Source organism: Oncorhynchus masou, unplaced genomic scaffold (genome assembly GCF_036934945.1).
Source record: "Oncorhynchus masou masou isolate Uvic2021 unplaced genomic scaffold, UVic_Omas_1.1 unplaced_scaffold_2078, whole genome shotgun sequence".
Taxonomy (NCBI): domain Eukaryota; kingdom Metazoa; phylum Chordata; class Actinopteri; order Salmoniformes; family Salmonidae; genus Oncorhynchus; species Oncorhynchus masou.
The window spans coordinates 38483-51318 of NW_027008563.1; the positions used below are offsets into that span (position 1 = coordinate 38483).

Consider the following 12836-nt stretch of genomic DNA (forward strand, 5'->3'; position numbering starts at 1 on the left):
AAAGCAACTACATCTGAACACCAGCAGCATTCAAAGCAACCAAATCTAAAGCTGAGTGGGGCGACAGGGAGCCTAGCGGTTAGAGCATTGGACCAGTAACCAAAAGTAAAAGAAATCTGTCGTTCTGCCCCTGAACAAGGCAGTTAACCCCGTTCCCCGTTAGGAATTGTTATTAACTGACCTGCCTAGTTTAAATAAAGGTTACATTTTTTGGGGGGTAAGATCATAACTTTCTGATCAGTACTTCACATTCATATCTATTGACTACACTTCACTCACGTATTGCCTCTTCTTCTCTCCCACCAAGGTGATGGATACTCTGTCCATGCTTTCCTTCTCCACGGTCGCACAACAGGCAGGAATCAAGTACGTCTCACTTCTATTTCAACCTTCACAAGTGTGAAACACTGGGGCTCAGTGATGTCACTGGGGCTCAGTGATTTTTATTTTAATCAACGTGACATTTAATTGATGATGTAATAATGATGTCTGAGATACTCCCCCTGACAGGCCCTTTCCAACAGAGGAGAGTCTGAAAGACGAGGATATTTACAGTCATCTGAAGGACCTGATTGAGTAAGTCTCTTAAATCATATGGACATTTCATTTCATCTATCCATATATACCAATGATAAACAGTATGTACAGTTTAAGTCGGAAGGTTTACATACACCTCGGCCAAATACATTTAAACTCAGTTTTTCACAATTCCTGACATTTACTCCTAGTAAAAATTCCCTGTCTTAGGTCAGTTAGGATCACCACTTTATTTTAAGAATGTGAAATGTCAGAATAATAGTAGAGATAATGATTTATTTCAGCTTTTATTCCTTTCATCACATTCCCAGTGGGTCAGAAGTTTGCATACACTCAATTAGTATTTGGTAGCATTGCCTTTAAATTGTTTAACTTGGGTCAAACATTTCAGGTAACCTGGGGTGGCAGGGTGATGTGGTTAGAGGTGGTTAGAGCGTTGGACTAGTAACCAGAAGGTTGCAAGTTCAAACCCCCGAGCTGACAAGGTACAAATCTGTCGTTCTGCCCCTGAACAACCCACTGTTCCTAGGCCGTCATTGAAAATAAGAATTTGTTCTTAACTGACTTGCCTGGTTAAATAAAGGTAAAATAAAAAAATAAAAATAAAACCTTCCACAAGCTTCCCTCAATAAGTGAATTTTGGCCCATTCCTCCTGACAGAGTTGATGTAACTGAGTCAGTTTTGTAGGCCTCCTTGCTAACACACGCTTTTTCAGTTCTGCCCACACATTTTCTATAGGATTGAGGTCAGGGCTTTGTGATGTCCACTCTAATACCTTGACTTTGAAGTATGCTTGGGTCATTGTCCATTTGGAAGACCCATTTGCAACCAAGCTTTAACTTCCTGACTGATGTCTTGAGATGTTGCTTCAATATATCCACATAATTTTCCATCCTCATGATGCCATATATTTTGTGAAGTGCACCAGTCCCTCCTGCAGCAAAGCACCCCCACAATATGATGCTGCCACCCCCACAATATGATGCTGCCACCCCCATGCTTCACGGTTGGGATGGTGTTCTTCGGCTTGCAATCCTCCCTCTTTTTCCTCCAAACATAACGATGGTCATTATGACCAAATAGTTCTATTTTTGTTTCATCAGACCAAAGTACATTTCTTCAAAAAGTACGATCTTTGTCCCCATGTGCAGTTGCAAACCGTAGTCTGGCTTTTTTATGGCGGTTTTGGAGTGACTTCTTCCTTGCTGAGCGGCCTTTCAGGTTATGTCGATACAGGACTCGTTTTACTGTGGATAGAGATAATTTTGTACCTGTTTCCTCCAGCATCTTCACAAGGTCCTTCACTGTTGTTCTGGGATTGATTTGCACTTTTCGCAACAAAGTACGTTCATCACTTGGAGACAGAATGCCTCTCCTTCCTGAGCGGTATGAGGGCTGCGTGGTCCCATGGTGTTTATAGTTGTGTACTATTGTTTGTACAGATTAATATGGTACCTTCAGGCTTTGGAAATTGCTCCCTAGGATGAACCAGACTTGTGGAGGTCTACATTTTTTTTCTGAGGCCTTAACTGATTTCCTTTGATTTTCCCATGATGCCAAGCAAAGAGGCACTGAGTTTGAAGGTAGGCCTTGAAATACATCCACAGGTACACCTCCAATTGACTCAAATTATGTCAATTAGCCTATCAGAAGCTTCTAAAGCCATGACATCACGTTCTGTAATTTTCCAAGCTGTTTAAAGGCACAGTCAACTTAGTGTATGTAAACTTCTGACCCACTGGGATTGTGAGACAGTGAATTATAAGTGAAATAATCTGGAAACAATTGTTGGGAAAATTACTTGTGTCATGCACAACGTAGATGTCCTAACCGACTTGACAAAACTATAGTTTGTTAACAAGAAATTTGTGGAGTGGTTGAAAAATTAGTTTTAATGTACACAAGGGGGCACAAAGCAGACCATTGTGCATATATTACCAGAATTCAAACAAAATTAGCAGAGACCGAGAGAGAGACAGACAGAGCGAGAGAGAGAAAAGAGAGAGAGACAGACAGACAGACAGCGATAGAGACAGCGAGAGAAAGAGAGACAGCGAGACAGGCAGAGAGACAGACAGAAAGAAGAGAGACAAGCAGAGATAGAGAGAGAGACAGACAGACAGACAGACAGACAGACAGACAGAGAGAGAGAGAGACAGACACAGAGAGAGAGAGACAGACAGACAGAGCGAGAGAGAGAGAGAGACAGACAGATAGAGAGAGAGACAGACAGATAGAGAGAGAGTCAGACAGACAGAGAGCCAGCGAGAGAAAGAGAGACAGAAAGAGAGAGAGAGACAGACAGAGAGAGAGAGACAGACAGACAGACAGACAGACAGACATAGAGAGAGACAGACAGAGAGAGAGAGACAGACAGAGAGACAGAGAGAGAGACAGACAGCAGACAGAGAGAGACAGACAGACAGAGAAACAGACAGACAGAGATAGACAGACAGAGAGAGAGAGAGAGAGACAGACAGAGAGAGAGACAGTGAGAGAGACAGCGAGACAGACAGAGAGACAGACAGAGAGAAGAGAGACAGACAGACAGACAGACAGACAGACAGACAGAGAGACAGCGAGTGAAAAAGAGACAGCGAGACAGACAGAGAGACAGACAGAGAGAAGAGAGACAGAGAGAGAGAGATTGATTGTAAGGCTCAGATGGTTTGATTAGACTTGATCCCGCTTAGCAGACTTGAAGTACTGCGTAGTGTATATGTCTGCCCGTGAAACAGCACCCCCCTGTGGAAAACCATGACAAAGCACCTGGGTCGATGTTTGGATTGAGGCAGTTCCTTCACCTACCCGCTCTTTAGCTTTACAATGGCCTCATCTCAAAGAGAGTATGTGTGGGCCTGTTTGTGTGTCAGTGAGAATGTTCTAGAGGATGAGGAAGAGTTGTATGCTCCAGTCTACGGGTTGGATGACACCGATGAAGGAGGAGAGATCTATGAAGACCTGATGAGGACCGAACAGCACCCTACACTGGTACACAAACACACACACACACACACACACACACACACACACACACACACACACACACACACACACACACACACACACACACACACACACACACACACACACACACACACACACACACACACACACACACATCACAAAAACACACACAATAATGTTACTGAAATATATTTTTTTAACACACCTTGAGCAGTATGTTTTTGTTTGCCCCCCCCCAAAAAAAACAAATTGGGTCCAAAAGTTTACGAGACATGTTCTTCCCAACAGAAGCAGGCTGAGAATGTGAGAAGCTGCTGCCTCTCAGAGATCAAACAAACAGAGGAGAGATACACAGAGACCCTGGAGTCTATAGAGAAGGTAAGATATACACAGAGACCCTAGAGTCTATAGAGAAGGAGAGAGATACACAGAGACCCTGGAGTCTATAGAGAAGGTAAGATATCCACAGAGACCCTGGAGTCTACAGAGAAGGAGAGAGATACACAGAGACCCTGGAGTCTATAGAGAAGGTAAGATATCCACAGAGACCCTGGAGTCTATAGAGAAGGAGAGAGATACACAGATACCCTGGAGTCTATAGAGAAGGTAAGATATACACAGAGACCCTGGAGTCTATAGAGAAGGTAAGATATACACAGAGAACCTGGAGTCTATAGAGAAGGAGAGAGATACAGAGAGACCCTGGAGTCTATAGAGAAGGAGAGAGATACACAGAGACCCTGGAGTCTATAGAGAAGGAGAGAGATACACAGAGACCCTGGAGTCTATAGAGAAGGAGAGAGATACACAGAGACCCTGGAGTCTATAGAGAAGGAGAGAGATACACAGAGACCCTGGAGTCTATAGAGAAGGAGAGAGATACACAGAGACCCTGGAGTCTATAGAGAAGGAGAGAGATACACAGAGACCCTGGAGTCTATAGAGAAGGTAAGATATACACAGAGACCCTGGAGTCTATAGAGAAGGAGAGAGATACACAGAGACCCTGGAGTCTATAGAGAAGGTAAGATATACACAGAGACCCTGGAGACTATAGAGAAGGAGAGAGATACAGAGAGACCCTGGAGTCTATAGAGAAGGAGAGAGATACACAGAGACCCTGGAGTCTATAGAGAAGGAGAGAGATACACAGAGACCCTGTAGAGCTTACATAGAGATGCCATGCAGACTGCAGTCTAGCTGTTACTCTATAGATGCAGACTGCAGTCTAGCTGCTACTCTATAGATGCAGACTGCAGTCTATCTGCTACTCTATAGATGCAGACTGCAGTCTATCTGCTACTCTATAGATGCAGACTGCAGTCTAGCTGCTACTCTATAGATGCCATGCAGACTGCAGTCTAGTTGCTACTCTAGAGATGTCATGCAGACTGCAGTCTATCTGCTACTCTATAGATGCAGACTGCAGTCTAGCTGCTACTCTATAGATGCAGACTGAAGTCTAGCTGCTACTCTTTAGATGCCATGCAGACTGTAGTCTAGTTGCTACTCTAGAGGTCATGCAGACTGCAGTCTAGCTGCTACTCTATAGATGCCATGCATACTGCAGTCTAGCTCCTACTCTATAGATGCAGACTGCAGTCTAGCTGTTACTCTATAGATGCAGACTGCAGTCTAGCTGCTACTCTATAGATGCCGTGCAGACTGACATCTAGCTGCTACTCTATAGATGCCATGCAGAATGAGGTCTGGTTGCTACTCTATAGATGCAGACTGAAGTCTAGCTGCTACTCTATAGATGCAGACTGCAGTCTAGCTGCTACTCTATAGATGCAGACTGCAGTCTAGCTGTTACTCTATAGATGCAGACTGCAGTCTAGCTGCTACTCTATAGATGCAGACTGCAGTCTAGCTGCTACTCTATAGATGCAGACTGAAGTCTAGCTGCTACTCTATAGATGCAGACTGCAGTCTAGCTGCTACTCTATAGATGCAGACTGCAGTCTAGCTACTACTCTATAGATGCAGACTGAAGTCTAGCTGCTACTCTATAGATGCAGACTGCAGTCTAGCTGCTACTCTATAGATGCAGACTGCAGTCTAGCTGCTACTCTATAGATGCAGACTGCAGTCTAGCTGCTACTCTATAGATGCAGACTGAAGTCTAGCTGCTACTCTATAGATGCAGACTGAAGTCTAGCTGCTACTCTATAGATGCCGTGCAGACTGACATCTAGCTGCTACTCTAGATGCCATGCAGAATGAGGTCTGGTTGCTACTCTATAGATGCAGACTGAAGTCTAGCTGCTACTCTATAGATGCAGACTGCAGTCTAGCTGCTACTCTAGAGATGCAGACTGCAGTCTAGTTGCTACTCTAGAGATGTCATGCAGACTGCAGTCTAGCTGCTACTCTATAGATGCAGACTGAAGTCTAGCTGCTACTCTGTAGATGCAGACTGAGGTTGAGCTGCTACTCTATAGATGCAGACTGCAGTCTAGCTGCTACTCTAGAGATGCAGACTGCAGTCTAGCTGCTACTCTAGAGATGCAGACTTCAGTCTAGCTGCTACTCTAGAGATGCAGACTGCAGACTAGCTGCTAATCTAGAGATGCAGACTGCAGACTAGCTGCTAATCTAGAGATGCCGTGCAGACTGCGGTCTAGCTGGTAATCTAGAGATGCAGACTAGCTGCTGCTCTAGAGATGCAGACTGAAGTCTAGCTGCTACTCTATAGATGCCATGCATACTGCAGTATTTGTGGTTTGCAGTCAGTCCTGATATGAGTAGTTGCTCCAAGCCTGAAGACCTGAACAGGAAACTCCTGGTCCTGTATGTGTATATATAAATATATATGTATGTGTGACTGATACAATCTGAGCCTGAGGTGGAAGTGATGACGTGATGACATCGCATCTTAACTTTTTTTCTAAACTTTTTTTTTTCTCCACAGTACTTTTTGAATCCACTGAAGAAATTTTTCACTGCGTCAGAAATCGACAAGGTTTTCGTCAACATCCCTGTAAGAGACAGCCCGGAACTCTCATCTTTACACAAATGGCGTCGTTACGGAGTAGACTTGAGTTTGAACTCGTTGTCATGTACACCATCTGATCTTGCTCTGTTCACAGGACCTGGTGAAAGTCCATAAGAGTCTGATGGTGGAGGTGCAAGAGTCCATTCTCAACAAGAACGCCTTAAACCTCTACCAGGTCTTCATTGCCTATAAGGACAGGTAGGCCTTTGTCATTAATAACATGTTCTCTAATGGTGTTTACATACACAGAAATGATAATAAATAGCCTATTGTAATGCCTCGTACAACAGTTAGTCAGAAGAATATACATCAGAATCTGGAAAATATCAGAAACATTTCTTCAGGGGGATTCAGGAAGTACTGACATTGGCTGCTACTCAAATTCACCATTTGGTATCATATACTTTCCTTCTGCATTGCAGGCTACTCATTTATGGAATCTACTGCAGCAACGTTGAGATATCCATCACAGTGTTGGACTTTATTTGTAAGGAGAAAGAGGACGTACGACTAAAGCTAGAGGTGAGACCAGTTGTTCTGATACAGTCTATAGGTAAGGCAACATGGCGGTGAATTAGAATATTATATTCGTAATTATTCGAATAGGATCTCTATGGTGAATGATCTGAGGAACTAGCCTCAGCATGACCAAACAGTGATGTTGCCTAGCGATCTCTTGTGTACCTGTTGATGTAATACTTCATATTCTAATTCATTGTGTTGTTATTGTCCCAGGAATGTTCTAAAAGAGCCAACAATGGGAAGTTCACTCTGAGAGATCTACTGGTGGTTCCCATGCAGAGAGTCCTCAAGTACCATCTCCTACTACAGGTATGTTTACCACAGACACCATACACGAGATACTCTCACAACCACTGTTAGGAGTCTGTGATATACATTTCCACTGGGGGCGACAGCCTCCACGCTCTTTCTCTCTCCACTTCTATACTTACCTCTCTGAAGAGAGGGAGCGGGGGAGGGGAGAGGGGGAGGGAGAGGGGGAGGGAGGGAGGGAGAGAATATTTGTTCATTTGTATCCCCATTATTTGTTGTTTCGAGGGGGAGAGGAGTTGCTTTCAGCAGTTTCTTTTAGAAATAAGGAGAACAAAAGCTCAGATTTCAAAGGAACTGGACATTTGAGTCTTGGTAGGATTGACTCCAGTGTGCTGAACTGCATGTATTTAGCAAGCAGACACAGTGATATCCAAGCAGACACAGTGATATCCAAGCAGACACAGTGATATCCAAGCAGACACGGTGATATCCAAGCAGACACAGTGATATCCAAGCAGACACAGTGATATCCAAGCAGACACGGTGATATCCAAGCAGACACAGTGATATCCAAGCAGACACAGTGATATCCAAGCAGACACGGTGATATCCAAGCAGACACGGTGATATCCAAGCAGACACAGTGATATCCAAGCAGACACAGTGATATCCAAGCAGACACAGTGAAATCCAAGCAGACACGGTGATATCCAAGCAGACACAGTGGGATAAGTTCAGAGAGGGGGAGGGAAGAGGGAGAGAATATTCAGGTTCATCAAGTTCGCACAGTAATATCCAAGCAGACACAGTGATGTCCAAGCAGACACAGTGATATCAAAGCAGACACAGTGATATCCAAGCAGACGCATTGATATCCGAGAAGACACAGTGATATCAAAGCAGACACAGTGATATCCAAGCAGACACAGTGATATCCAAGCAGACACAGTGATATCCAAGCAGACACAGTGATATCCAAGCAGACGCAGTGATATCCAAGCGGACACAGTGATTTCCAAGCAGACGCAGTGATATCCAAGCAGACGCAGTGATATCCAAGCAGACACAGTGATATCCAAGCAGACGCAGTGATATCCAAGCAGACGCAGTGATATCCAAGCAGGCACAGTGATATCCAAGCGGACACAGTGATATCCAAGCAGACGCAGTGATAGCCAAGCAGACGCAGTGATATCCAAGCAGACGCAGTGATATCCAAGCAGACGCAGTGATATCCAAGCAGACACATTGATATCCAAGCAGACGCAGTGATATCCAAGCAGACGCAGTGATATCCAAGCAGACGCAGTGATGTCCAAGCAGACGCAGTGATATCCAAGCAGACGCAGTGATATGCAAGCAGACACAGTGATGTCCAAGCAGACACAGTGATGTCCAAGCAGACACAGTGATATCCAAGCAGACACAGTGATGTCCAAGCAGACACAGTGATATCCAAGCAGACACAGTGATATCCAAGCAGACACAGTGATATCCAAGCAGACACAGTGATGTCCAAGCAGACACAGTGATGTCCAAGCATACACAGTGATGTCCAAGCAGACACAGTGATGTCCAAGCAGACGCAGTGATATCCAAGCAGACACAGTGATGTCCAAGCAGACACAGTGATATCCAAGCAGACACAGTGATATCCGAGCAGACGCATTGATATCCGAGAAGACACAGTGATATCAAAGCAGACGCAGTGATATCCAAGCAGACGCAGTGATATCCAAGCGGACACAGTGATTTCCAAGCAGACGCAGTGATATCCAAGCAGACGCAGTGATATCCAAGCAGACGCAGTGATATCCAAGCAGACACAGTGATATCCAAGCAGACACAGTGATATCCAAGCAGACACAGTGATGTCCAAGCAGACACAGTGATATCCAAGCAGACACAGTGATATCCAAGCAGACACAGTGATATCCAAGCAGACACAGTGATATCCAAGCAGACACAGTGATGTCCAAGCAGACGCAGTGATATCCAAGCAGACACAGTGATATCAAAGCAGACACAGTGATATCCAAGCAGACACAGTGATGTCCAAGCAGACACAGTGATGTCCAAGCAGACACAGTGATGTCCAAGCAGACACAGTGATATCAAAGCAGACACAGTGATATCCAAGCAGACACAGTGATATCCAAGCAGACACAGTAATATCCAAGCAGACACAGTGATATCCAAGCAGACACAGTGATATCCAAGCAGACACAGTGATGTCCAAGCAGACGCAGTGATATCCAAGCAGACACAGTGATGTCCAAGCAGACGCAGTGATATGCAAGCAGACACAGTGATATCCAAGCAGACACAGTGATATCCAAGCAGACACAGTGATATCAAAGCAGACACAGTGATATCCAAGCAGACACAGTGATATCAAAGCAGACACAGTGATATCCAAGCAGACACAGTGATATCCAAGCAGACACAGTGATATCCAAGCAGACACAGTGATATCCAAGCAGACACAGTGATATCCAAGCAGACACAGTGATATCCAAGCAGACACAGTGATATCAAAGCAGACACAGTGATATCCAAGCAGACACAGACACACAGTGATATCCAAGCAGACACAGTGATATCCAAGCAGACACAGTGATATCCAAGCAGACACAGTGATATCCAAGCAGACACAGTGATATCCAAGCAGACACAGTGATCTCCAAGCCGACACAGTGATATCCAAGCAGACACAGTGATATCCAAGCAGACACAGTGATATCAAGTACACAGTGATCTCCAAGCCGACACAGTGATATCCAAGCAGACACAGTGATATCCAAGCAGACACAGTGATATCCAAGCAGACACAGTGATATCCAAGCAGACACAGTGATATCCAAGCAGACACAGTGATATCCAAGCAGACACAGTGATATCCAAGCAGACACAGTGATATCCAAGCAGACACAGTGATATCCAAGCAGACACAGTGATATCCAAGCAGACGCGGTGATATCCAAGCACACAGTGATATCCAAGCAGACGATATCCAAGCAGACACAGTGATATCCAAGCAGACACAGTGATATCCAAGCAGACACAGTGATATCCAAGCAGACACAGTGATATCCAAGCAGACACAGTGATATCCAAGCAGACACAGTGATATCCAAGCAGACACAGTGATATCCAAGCAGACACAGTGATATCCAAGCAGACACAGTGATATCCGAGCAGACACGGTGATATCCAAGCCTGACATTTTATGACTCTGAGGTCCACAAATCAATCCTTTGAAGATGAAGAAAAACTGCGGATTCACTCTGCTTTTTTTTATGGCTTGGTACGCTTTACTGTAAATAGACCGCTTGACATCTTGGTTTCACTTTTCTGTAAAAAGACCGGGTGACAGCTTGGTTTCACTTTTCTGTAAAAAGACCGGGTGACAGCTTGGTTTCACTTTCGTGCTGTTATAACATCAATATGATTTTGCTGTGTAGTCCCCTGTAGGCAAACGTCATAGGAAAAGGACTGTCCTGTATTGTGAATCCAGGCTAATTGTGTGTTAATGTAAACCTAATCTTCATCTAAACAATGTGAAGCTGAGCCTGTGTATGATTATTACTGGTGATTTCCCTGTTGTCTCTGTCTGTTAGGAGCTGGTCAAACACACCCCCGACGCAGCCGACAAGAACAACCTGAAGATGGCTCTGGATGCCATGAAGGTAATCAGACTGTCTCTCTTCTTCTCTTACCAAACTACAATCAGAGAATAGACACTAAATGTGGGACTGTGTGTTTGTTGACCCAGGACTTGGCTCAGTATGTCAACGAGGTGAAGAGAGACAAGGAGACTCTGAAGGAGATCAACCAGTATCAACGCTCCATCGAGAACCTGGTAACATAAATCATCATGATTTAGACACATCAATTTGTTTCTATTGTTGTCCTAAGTGGAATGCGGTCCCAGACACATACTGTACTAGTCCTCCGGACCCACCCTGAACATGGTCTCACTGATATCATATTAACCACCCCCTCACATTACCTCTCAATACCCCCTCACATGACCTCGCTTACCCCCTCACATTACCTCCCATTACCCCTCCAATTCCCTCTCATTACCCCCTCACATGACCTCGCTTAACCCCTCACATTACCTCCCATTACCCCTCAAATTCCCTCTCATTACCCCCCCACATTACCTCCCTTACCCCCTCACATTACCTCCCATTACCCCCTCCCATTACCCCCTCCAATTCCCTCCCATTACCCCTCACATTACCTCCCATTACCCCCTCCCATTACCTTCCCTTAACCCTCCCATTATCTCCCCTTACCCCCCTCCTATTACCTTCCCTTATCCCCCTCGCATGACCTCCCTTTACCCCCTCACATTACCTCCCATTACCCCCTCCTATTACCCCTCCCATTACCTTCCCTTAACCCTCCCATTATCTCCCATTACCCCCCTCTCTTTACCTCCCCTTATCCCCCTCGCATAACCTCCCTTTACCTCCCTCCCCATTACCTCCCTTTCCCCCTCCCATTACCTTCCCTTATCCCCCTCGCATAACCTCCCTTTACTACCCTCCCATTACCTCCCCTTTCCCCTCCCATTACCTTCCCTTATCCCTTCTCATGACCTCCCTTTACCTCCCTCCCATTACCTCCCCTTACCCCCATCCCATTAACTCCCCTTACCCCTCCCATTACCTCCCCTCCCTGAAGAACCAGCCCCTGGAGAGCTTCGGACGGCCCAAGGGGGACGGAGAGGTCCGAATGGTGTCTAATGTTGACAAGAAGAAACAGGACAGGTGAGATGGGATTAGGAAAGGCTGACTGACTACATGCTGGTTTCCCAGACCCACTGACTACAGACTGGTATCCCAGACCCAGTGACCACAGACTGGTATCCCAGACCCAGTGACTACAGACTGGTTTCCCAGACCCAGTGACTACAGACTGGTTTCCCAGACCCAGTGACTACAGACTGGTTTCCCAGACCCAGTGACTACAGACTGGTTTCCCAGACCCACTGACTACAGACTGGTTTCCCAGACCCAGTGACTACAGACTGGTTTCCCAGACCCAGTGACTACAGACTGGTATCCCAGACCCACTGACTACATGCTGGTTTCCCAGAGCCACTGACTACAGACTGGTTTCCCAGACCCAGTGACTACAGACTGGTATCCCAGACCCACTGACTACAGACTGGTTTCCCAGAGCCACTGACTACAGACTGGTTTCCCAGACCCAGTGACTACAGACTGGTATCCCAGACCCAGTGACTACAGACTGGTTTCCCAGACCCAGTGACTACAGACTGGTTTCCCAGACCCAGTGACTACCGACTGGTTTCCCAGACCCAGTGACTACAGACTGGTTTCCCAGACCCAGTGACTACAGACTGGTATCACAGACCCAGTGACTACCGAGTGGTTTCCCAGACCCAGTGACTACAGACTGGTATCCCAGACCCACTGACTACAGACTGGTTTCCCAGACCCACTGACTACAGACTGGTTTCCCAGACCCACTGACTACAGACTGGTTTCCAGACCCACTGACTACAGACTGGTTTCCCAGACC

General features: G+C 45.7%; 1 protein-coding gene across 1 annotated transcript; it reads left to right on the top strand.

Moving 5' to 3' along the window:
* The first annotated feature begins 243 nt into the window (after positions 1–243).
* On the top strand, positions 244–12062 carry LOC135532876 (guanine nucleotide exchange factor VAV3-like). The gene is made up of 11 exons (XM_064960300.1): positions 244–366; positions 511–576; positions 3412–3529; positions 3794–3883; positions 6420–6488; positions 6598–6701; positions 6926–7025; positions 7239–7334; positions 10898–10966; positions 11053–11139; positions 11973–12062. The coding sequence occupies exons 1-11, from the start codon at positions 311–313 to the stop codon at positions 12060–12062; spliced, it is 945 nt and encodes a 314-aa protein (XP_064816372.1). The 5' UTR covers positions 244–310.
* Positions 12063–12836: the final 774 nt, after the last annotated feature.